The 10,219-nt window shown below is 48.7% G+C and overlaps 1 protein-coding gene and 1 pseudogene across 1 annotated transcript; both read left to right on the top strand.

The window, feature by feature from the left end:
* The first annotated feature begins 566 nt into the window (after positions 1-566).
* LOC120751498 (endonuclease domain-containing 1 protein-like) lies at positions 567-3,415 on the top strand. Its single transcript, XM_040061433.1, has 2 exons — positions 567-851; positions 2,855-3,415. The coding sequence occupies exons 1-2, from the start codon at positions 567-569 to the stop codon at positions 3,413-3,415; spliced, it is 846 nt and encodes a 281-aa protein (XP_039917367.1).
* A 187-nt stretch (positions 3,416-3,602) lies between these two features.
* LOC120751499 (endonuclease domain-containing 1 protein-like) lies at positions 3,603-8,812 on the top strand (annotated as a pseudogene).
* Positions 8,813-10,219: the final 1,407 nt, after the last annotated feature.

A 10,219-nucleotide genomic window follows, 5' to 3' on the forward strand; every position in this document is an offset into this window, starting at 1 on the left:
GATCATTTGGGGTTCAGTATTGCAAGAGCTATGTGTCTCTGTGAACCTGGATGGGGCCAGAGATGTGCAGGAAGTGCAGCATTGCTGTTTCTTCCCTGCCCAATGCCCCATGAGATGAAAGGCCAGCTGGGCACTGCAGGGGGCTGAGCAGAGTCCCTGCCCAGCTGCAGGTGTCTGCTGTGGGAAGGTGCTCAGAGCAGGAGGGAGGTGGGAAAAGATGACCTTGTCCCAGGGCTGTGCCTCTCTTGCAAGCTAACATTAATGTGAGAGCTGATGACATTCCTGGTGGGTTTGGCTCCTTCCTCCTACAGGCTGACTTCTCCCACTGCAGCCTCCTCAGGGCACCTAAACCCTGGTTTAGGTTTCACCCTTATTGCCCTCATGATTTTTCCATATGCTGGAGGACGGAAATTACTCCTTTCCCGGTCTCTCCTGATCCCCTCCTCTGACAGCTCTGCACCCCTGCACACAAACGCTCCAGGCCATGACCAGCTCTCTCCAAGCTAAGTGTCCCTCTGCATTTGCCTTCCAGGGGAGCGAGAGCCCTTCACTGAAATCCTGCCACGATGCTGCGGCTGCTGCTGCTGCAGGTGTTGGCCAGCTGCCTCTGGCTGGGACACAGTGAGGTGGTGACGTCCTTTGAAGATTGTCATCAGTTTTTCTATGAGAGAGCCACCCCAAGTGATGCACTGCATCCGAAGAAACTAGCCAGGATCTGTCAGCGCTACAGCAACTCCTATCACTATGCCACGCTGTACGACCGAGACAGAAGAATTCCAGTCTATTCTGCTTACATCTACGGGACAGGATCTGGCAAGAAACCTCATACACCATGGTTTGTTGAGCCCCAGGTGAGTGTCTCTCTTGCAGCACATCACCCTGCTGTCACTCAGAGATGAGCTGCAAGCATCTGAATTATGTTATCTGTTTCCTATGACCCCACTACACACATGAAAATGGATCCACTGGGTGAGAATTTCCCCACTGAACTTCAAACACTTGCACCACATGGCTCCTCTAATGCTTCTGAGACATCAGCAGGAGAATGAGATGAATCACATCCCAGAAGTGCCCAGTTTTCTGTCTTGGCCTGACAGGAACAGCAAATCCAATTGCTTGGCATTACATGACAAACTCCAATGATTCCCTTCCCTGTGCCCTGTGCTGTGCTGGGTGACCAAGTGATGGTGGAAAGGCACCCAAGAGAGGCTGCACCTGAGGGCCCAACAGTCCAGCTGGGATCTGATCCCCACTTTGCCCTGAGCTGGTTTTTTGATCCCTGACAGAGCTTATCTGCTCCCAGTGAAGAGTCAAACAGGCTTTGTGAGAAAAACTCAGGAGAAGCTCAGAAGGGAGTGAGCTGGCCCAGGAACAAAGGCTTGGGGGAAAAGGCACTGGTGATGCAAGGGTCAGGTTAACTTTGGAGAGATTTCTGAAGTAGCGTTTCAGGCAGTGAAAAGTGAGGGGCATCCGTGTCAGTCCAGTCAGAAGGCCGTGATCTCCATCCATGGGCAGTGACCCCTGAGCACCTCTGGCTCAGGCTTGGTCCAGATGGAGACAGAACTCCACAAGTTATAGAGCTGTAATAATTGTCCTTCAGAACTTCATTTAGACAGGACTGGCCCATGAAGGAACAGAAGAACAGCAAATTCAGGACTTTTCTATGGGCAGAGTAGGAGGTGTGTTTTGGGGACAAATATGGAAGATCATAATTTCCAGTCCAAGAGGAAGGCTAAATATGCTTCCCTACAATGAACAACGTGTTGAAGTTATGAAAAAATGAATCATTTGTTCTTGTTACTCACAAGAACATGGGAAACTAATCTGGTTTTGCACCACTGCGGCCTCCAGATAAGGGATGGAAAAAAACTTCTGTCTTTTTGCAGAATTGTAGCATCATTTGTGTTGGAAGGATCTTTAAATGTCATCTCAATCCAATTTCCCTGCATGTGCCAGGCCATTTTCCACTAGACGAGCATGCTCCAAACCCACCACTGGCCTTATCTTTCTAGACCCAGGACACGGGATACGTGAAAAATCTTTGATTTTGGTAACTTTCTCCAGAAAGGGTTTATGGAGGGTTTAGTCTCTCCAGGACTCTTTTGAGGTTACAAGCTCCTCTCAGAGGCTGATCATTTGTAACTTCTTTTCAATGATGCTGCAGATGAAGCTCTCTGGCCCAGAGCTGCTCTGAGACACATTCTTAGCCCTGCTGTAACAGATTCCATTTACACTGAGATCTTTTTTCTTCCTGAGCAAAAATGTTCATCCTTGAACAAACTGTAGCTCTCCCAGGGAAACCTCAGCTCCAGGAATGATTTCCTGGCACATGTCCCTGTGTATGGGGTTAGAGGAGGCAACCTCTGCTGTTCCAGAAGTGGGGTACACTTGTAGCAACAACACAAGAGAATCACAGAATCACAGAATCACAGAATCACAGCGTGGCATGAGGGGATCCAGGGAGATCCCTGAGCAGATTTGGGCTGTGGAGACAAGAGGAATGGGAAGCAGATTTGCAGGGGAGGTTTCTCACCAAAGTCACCTTTCAATCCTAGGAGTGGAAAATACTCCTTGTCTCATGCATCCATCCATGCTCCCAGCACAGGCTGCAGGCTGGATCACAAAGGGCACAAGTCAAAAGGAGAGCAGTCAGGTTCTGAGCTGCTTTCTCTTTAAAGCTTTTGTGGAGCATTCAGGAGAGGCATGTGTATGATTTCTCTCAGATTCATACATTTGGTACAGTGAGATAACAAAAAATGGGATCTTGACCATCAGAGATATCTGCTCCAGGGGAATCTGTTTCATTACATGCATCCTCAGTACTGACACCTTTTCCTCTTTTTACCTTGCCAAGCTGATCAACGAAACTTATCTCAAGGATATGGATACAGAGAGTTCCATTGAAAAGAAATACAAGATCACTGCACAGCAAATTGGTGAGAGTCAGGCTATCAACCAAGACTACAACAACCTCCAGGATTTGAACCGTGGTCACTTGAGCCCCAGTGGCCACCAAAGTGGAAACAACAGCAAGACAGCTACCTTCACCCTTACCAACATAGTGCCCCAGAACAGCACACTTAACAAGGGTGCCTGGAATGACTATGAGACCAAGACAATGGCTGAGAAAACTGAGGACTGTAAAACCACTTACGTCATCACGGGTGCTGTGCCTGGGAACACCAACATCCCCAATAACAGGGTTAATGTACCCAGCCACATCTGGTCAGCTGCCTGCTGCTTGGTGAACAAAAAGCGCAGGAAGGCATGGGCAGTCATTGCTGAGAACGACAAGAATGAGGTGGAGAACCTCAGCCTGGGGGACCTGGAGGCCAGGTTGACTGAGCTCTACAAAGGAAAAAGGGTTACTCTGTTCAGCAAAGCCTGTCCCCGCAAAGAAGCCCCATATCCTTGATGGAAAAGGCTCGGGGGCTTTTGCCACATGTCAGAGAATCACAGAATCACAGAAGGGGTTGGTTTTGATGGGACCTTAAAGCCTTATAGATCATCTCATTCTGACCTGTCTGCCATGGGCAGGGACACCTTCCACTACAGCAGGTTGTTCCAAGCCTTCCCCAGCCTGGCCTTGAATGCTTCCAGGAATGGGGCAGTCCGATCATCTCAGGGTAACTTTTGCTCAAACCACAGCCTGCTCATAGGAATTTACATCTTTAGAAGATCCCCTCTCACCCTGCCCTCCTTCAGTGTGAAACCGTTCCCTCTTGTCCTGCCGCTCCATAGTCTTGTCCAGAGACCGTCTCCAGCCCTTTTAGAGATCCTTGAGGTACTGGACTCTCAGGAGTCTTCTCCAGGCTGAACATCCCCAGCTCCTTCACTCTCTCTTCACACCAGACATGCTCCAGCCCTCACAGCACATTCGTGGCCTCCTCTGGACTCCACTCCAACAGTTTTGTATTCTTCTTTTGCTGGGGGTCCCAGAGCTGGAGGCAGCACTGCAGGTGGGGTCCCAGCAGAGAAGAGCAGAGGGGGACAACTGTCCTGTGCAGCGTCTGTGCTGCTTCCTTCTCTGGTGTGTTTCCAGCTCTGTCCCTCAGGGCACCTCCTCCTCTGCTCAAAGGCACAAAGATGTGGGCACTGTCTCCAGCTGCTTTGCTTTGCTGCCCATCTCAGGAGACAGCTCTCAGCAATGAGTCCTGTCCTCCTTAGCTGTCCCCGAGAGTGTGCAGTTGACTTGTCCCTCACCTCCTTAGGAAGGCTGTGGGACCAGGGCGCCTCACGTTGCCCAGAGATCTTGTCTGGAGATCTCCATGTCTGGAGATACCCAAACCCCAACAATACATGATTCTGGACAACCTGCTTGAGCTGATCCTGCTTGAGCCTGGAGTCTGGACTAGAAGATCTTGAGAAGTCCCTCCAAAACACAGCAATTCAGTGATTCTGTGATCCTGGGACATGCTTTTGTTCGCTTGCTTTGGAAACTGCATCTTGAGAGCAGCACCTGATGTATCAGACAGGCAGGCTTTGGCATCAGATATACAGAAAGCTTTGAGCAGCCAAAGCTCAGTTCCTGGGATGCACTGCTTGGATATCTTCATGCTCTGCTCTGCTTCTGAAGCTGTTCTGCAGATTTAGGGGAAACTGATTTGGGCCAATATATTCAATGGTTGTAAAAGATCAATGTGTGCCACGTCATTGACTTTGCAAGAGCTTACAATAAAAGTTATTTGCTGCAGCGCGGGATTGCAGGGTCATGTCTTATAGAAACCACAAGTTTCTTCTCTTGGAAATTTCTACCACCGCCAGTAATGTCACAGCGCCCAGAGATCCCTGAGAGGACATTGGGTGTCCAGATGCAATCTGAGGTTGCCATAACACCCACAGAAGTGTCAGCATCAGACCCCAGTTATTCTCCTGGGAATGGGCATGAACAGGGTGGGCGAGGGTGCCAACAGCTCATACAAGATATCCCCATGGCTCCAGACACGAGACTTGCAACTTTGATGTCCTCACTCTGGATCCTTTCGGGGTGAGGGCCTGAACAACAAAGAGTTTAACTGGATCTATGAGTTCAGGATTATTTGGCATTGCCCCACTTTTCCCTTGGGATGGCTTTTACACTCTGTCACGCAGCACTGTGGAATTGGGGCACATTTTGGGGCTCTTTGATGGTTTATGGCCTCTTCTAATGATGTGATCACCATTGGGCCCTGCTTTGTTATGTCAGTTGGGCCTCATCAGAAAGGAGGAGTTTGCCCCACCTCCACCAGATCTGTTTCTTGGCCTTCTCCCTCATCCTGGCTAAACCCCACTTGCCTTAAGGCATCAGTCCCAGGTTAACAAAGACAAAAGAAACCACAGGACTCAACCAGTTTGTTTAAACAAACTTTGGTCTAACAGACTTTTCTGTATATTTCTGGTTGTAACAAACAACATATTTTTCTAACATTGCTGGACTTTTGGAAATAGAAGAAAATTAGTCCATTTTAGTTTTGAGTGAATGAATGATCATTGAATCACAGAAAATTCTTGGTTGGGAAGGACCTTAATGACCAACTGGTTCCGTGCCCTCCCATGGGCAGGGACACCTTCCACTATCCTGGGTCGCTCCAAGCCCTGTTCAACCTGGAGTGGTGACATCCTTTGAAGATTGTTGTCAGTTTTTCTATGAGGGAACCAGCCCAAGTGATGCCCTGAATCCACAGAACCCAGCCTGGATCTGTCAGCACTACAGCAGCTCCTATCACTATGCCACCCTGTACGCCCAAGACAGGAGAATTGCAGTCTACTCTGCTTACATCTACCAACCTAAAAGTGACGAGATACATGATCCGTGGTGGTTTCTTGAGCCCCAGGTGAGTGTCTCTCACATCACATCACATCACATCACATCACATCACATCACATCACATCACATCACATCACATCACATCACCCTCCAGCCCCTCAGAGATGAGCTGCAGCATTTCAATTACTACTTCTATTCCCCACTACACACATGCAAATGGACACACATTGGATGGGTATTTTCTCCTTGAACTTCAAATACCTGCACCACATGGTTCCTCTTCTGCATCTCAGACATCAGCAGGAGAATGAGATGAATCACATCCCTAAGGTGCCCAGTTTTCTGTCTTGGCCTGACAGGAACAGCAAATCCAATTGCTTGGCATTACATTACAAAGCCCAATGATTCCCATCCCTCTGCCCTGTGCTGTGCTGGGTGACCAAGTGATGGGGGAAAGGCATCCAAGAGAGGCTGCACTTGAGGGCCCAACAGTCCTGCTGGGATCTGGTCCCCACTTTGCCCTGAGCTGTTTTGTATCTCTGACAGAGCTTATCCGCTCCCAGTGAAGAGTCAAACAACCTTTGTGAGTGGCGTATGAGAAGTCACAAGAACTCAGATTGGGATGAGATGGCCCAGGAACAAAGGCTCGGGGAAAAGGCACTGAAGATGCAAGGGTCAGGTTAACTGTGGAGAGATTTCTGGAGTGACATTTCAGGCAGTGAAAAGTGAGGAACATCCGTGTCAGTCCAGTCAGAAGGCCGTGATCTCCATCCATGGGCAGTGACCCCTGAGCACCTCTGGCTCAGGCTTGGTCCAGAAGGATCCAGCTGACAGACAGAACTCCACAAGCTATAGAGCCCTCCCAAATGTCTCTCAGACAAACTTCAGTAGAACAGACCAGGCCAATTGCAGATGTGAGAAAGAGGCAATTCCTGGCATTGCTAAGGACAGAGTAGCAGGAAGGCATTTGGAGGAAGGTGATCCAGAGAAGGAAGCCACATGCCCTACTCCAGAGGAAGGCTAAATATGTTTCCCTAAAATCAACAAAAAGATGTTGATGTTATGAAAGAAATATGCATTTCATCTCATTAGACACAGGATATCAAGCAATTAATCTGGTCTTGCACCACGGCAGATAAGGGAGGGATTAAAACTTCTCTCTTTTTGTAGAGTCATAGAATGGTTTGTGTTGAAGGAACCTTAAAGACCATCTCAATCCAGCTCCCCTGCATGTGCCAGGCCACTTGCCACTAGACCCAGCATGCTCTAAGCCCTATCCAACCTGGCATTTTCCTCCTGGACCTTGGATCCTGGCCACCCCCAAAAATCTTGGATTTTGTTAACTTTCTCCAGAGGCCTTTTTGGAAGGTTTCGTTTCCCAGGACCCTTTGAGAATATAGTCTCCTCTCAGAGGCTGATCATTTGTTACTTTTTTTCAGTGATGCTGCAGACGAAGCTCCCTGGCCGAGATTAGCTCTGAGACACATTCTTAACCCTGCTGTAACAGATTCTACTTACATTGAGATCTTTTTGCTTCCTGAGCAAAAATGTTCATCCCTGAACAAACTGTAGCCCTCCCAGTGAATCCTCAGCTCCAGGAATGATTTCCAGACACATCTCCCTGTGTATGGGATTAGGGGAGGCAACCTCTGGTGTTCCAGCAGTGGGATAGATTTCTGTGTGTATCAACAACACAAGAGAATCACAGAATCACAGCGTAGCATGAGGGGATCCAGGGAGAGCTCTGGGCAGATTTGGGCTGTGGAGACAAGAGGAAAGGGAAGCAGATTTGGCAGGGGAGGTTTCTCACCAAAGTCACCTTTCAATCCTAGGAGTGGAAAATGCTCCTTGTCTCCTGCATCCATCCATGCTCCCAGCACAGGCTGCAGGCTGGATCACAAAGGGCATGTTACCCTGGTTTTTCTGAGTTTCTTTATTAGCCTTTTGATTTTCATAAGTGGAGTCAGATCTTTTAGTTACTGTAGAATATTAGAGCAGTTTTCTACCTTTCCCACAGAAGTAATATAAACAAATCCTTTGTTTTTCATTCTCTGACCTTTGTTTGCATATTTCTAAGCTGAAAACAATTGTAACTGACAATTGGTCTGGCCACTGAGGCTGAGGGGTGGAAACCCCAAAAAGCCAATCTTCTGCTAGACCCACAAATGTATAAAAAGTAAAAAATAAACAAAGGGGTCTCTTCTCTCTGCTCTTTCAGCTAGGAGCTGGATCAGAAGAACCTCTGCGAAAATCTCTTGTCTGCGTGTGATTGCTTTGTGTGTCTCAGTGACAATGGCACAAGTCAAAAGGAGAGCAGCCAGATTCTGAGCTGCTTTCTCTTTAAAGCCCTTGTGGAGCATTCAGGAGGGGCATGTGTATGATTTCTCTCAGATTCACACATTTTGGTACACTGAGATGACAAAAAATGGGATCTTGACCATCAGAGTCTTCTGCTCCAGGGAATTCTTCTCCATTACTCCCATTTCCCATTCTGACACCTCTTTCTCTTTCCCTATCCAGCTGATAGGTGACAATCATCTTAAAGAGATAGAAAGATAGTTGGTACTCATAGAACACTACAATTTCACTTTAGACCAAATCAAAGCGAGCCAGGCTGTTCTTGAAGACTACAATCAACTGCTTGGTTTGGAACGTGGCTATTTGAACCCCAGTGGCCATCATGATAGCAGGGACAGCAGGAAGGCTACCTTCACCCTCACCAACATAGTGCCCCAGGACAGCAGTTTGTACATCGGTCAGTGGAAACACTACGAGTTTACAAGGATGCCAGAAAAGAGCAAGGGCTGTACAACCACTTACGTCATCACGGGTGCTGTGCCTGGGAACACCTACGTTGCTCAAGGGAGGATTAACAAAACAAGCCACATCTGGTCAGCTGCCTGCTGCTTGGTGGGCACACAGCCCACAAAGGCCTGGGGAGCCATCGCTGAGAATGACCATGACCAAATCCGGACCCTCAGCCTGGGGGACCTGGAGGCCAGGTTGACTGAGCTCTACGAGGGGGAAAGAGTTACTCTGTTCAGCAAAGCCTGTCCCCAGAAATAAGCCTCACATCCTTGATGGAAAAGGCTCGGGGGCTTTTGCCACATGGCATAGAATCACAGAATCACAGAATTGGTTGGTTTTGATGGGACCTTAAAGCCTTATAGATCATCTCATTCTGACCTGCCTGCCATGGGCAGGGACACCTTCCACTACAGCAGGTTGTTCCAAGCCTTCCCCAGCCTGTCCTTGAATGCTTCCAGGAATGGGGCAGTCCGATCATCTCAGGGTAACTTTTGCTCAAACCACAGCCTGCTCATAGGAATTTACATCTTTAGAAGATCCCCTCTCACCCTGCCCTCCTTCAGTGTGAAACCATTCCCTCTTGTCCTGCCGCTCCATAGTCTTGTCCAGAGACCCTCTCCAGCCCTTTTAGAGATCCTTGAGGTACTGGACTCCCAGGAGTCTACTCCAGGCTGAACATCCCCAGCTCCCTCACTCTCTCTCCTCAGCAGATATGCTGAGCCCTCACAGCACATTCGTGGCCTCCTCTGGACTCCACTCCAACAGTTTTGTATTCTTCTTTTGCTGGGGGTCCCAGAGCTGGAGGCAGCACTGCAGGTGGGGTCCCAGCAGAGAAGAGCAGAGTAGAGGGGGACAAATGTCCTGTGCAGTGTCTGTGCTGCTTCCTTCTCTGGTGTGTTTCCAACTCTGTCCCTCAGGGCACCTCCTCCTCTGCTCAAAGGCAAAAAGATGTGGGCACAGCCTCCAGCTGCTTTGCTTTGCTGCCCATCTCAGGAGAGAGCTCTCAGCAATGAGTCCTGTCCTCCTTAGCTGTCCCCGAGAGTGTGCAGCTGACTTGTCCCTCACCTCCTTAGGAAGGCTGTGGGACCAGGGCACCTCACGTTGCCAAGAGATCTTGTCTGGACATCTCTGTGTCTGGAGATATCCAAACCCCAACAATACATGATTCTGGACAGCTTGCTTGAGCTGCTCCTGCTTGAGTCTGGATTCTGGACTAGAAGATGTTGAGAAGTCCCTCCAAAACACAGCAATTCAGTGATTCTGTGATCCTGGAACATTCTTTTGTTTGCTTGCTTTGGAAACTGCATCTTGAGAGCAGCACCTGATGTATCAGACAGGCAGGCTTTGGCATCAGATACGCAGAAAGTTTTGAGCAGCCAAGGCTCAGTTCCTGGGATGCACTGTCTTCATACCTTCATGCTCTGCTCTGCTCCTGAAGCTCTTCTGAAGATTTAGGGGAAATAGACTGGTGACAATGTATTCAATGGTTGTAAAAGATCAGTGTGTGCCACATCATTGTGTCTCCAAGGGCTTACAATAAAAGTTATTTGCTGCAGTGCTGGATTGAAGTGTCATGTCTTATATAGACCCCAAGTTGTGTCTCACTGAAATTTCTACCACCACCAGTAACGTCACAGTGCCCACAGCACCCTTGCAGGACCTTGG

This window comes from Hirundo rustica, chromosome 4, assembly GCF_015227805.2.
Source record: "Hirundo rustica isolate bHirRus1 chromosome 4, bHirRus1.pri.v3, whole genome shotgun sequence".
In the NCBI taxonomy this organism is placed as follows: domain Eukaryota; kingdom Metazoa; phylum Chordata; class Aves; order Passeriformes; family Hirundinidae; genus Hirundo; species Hirundo rustica.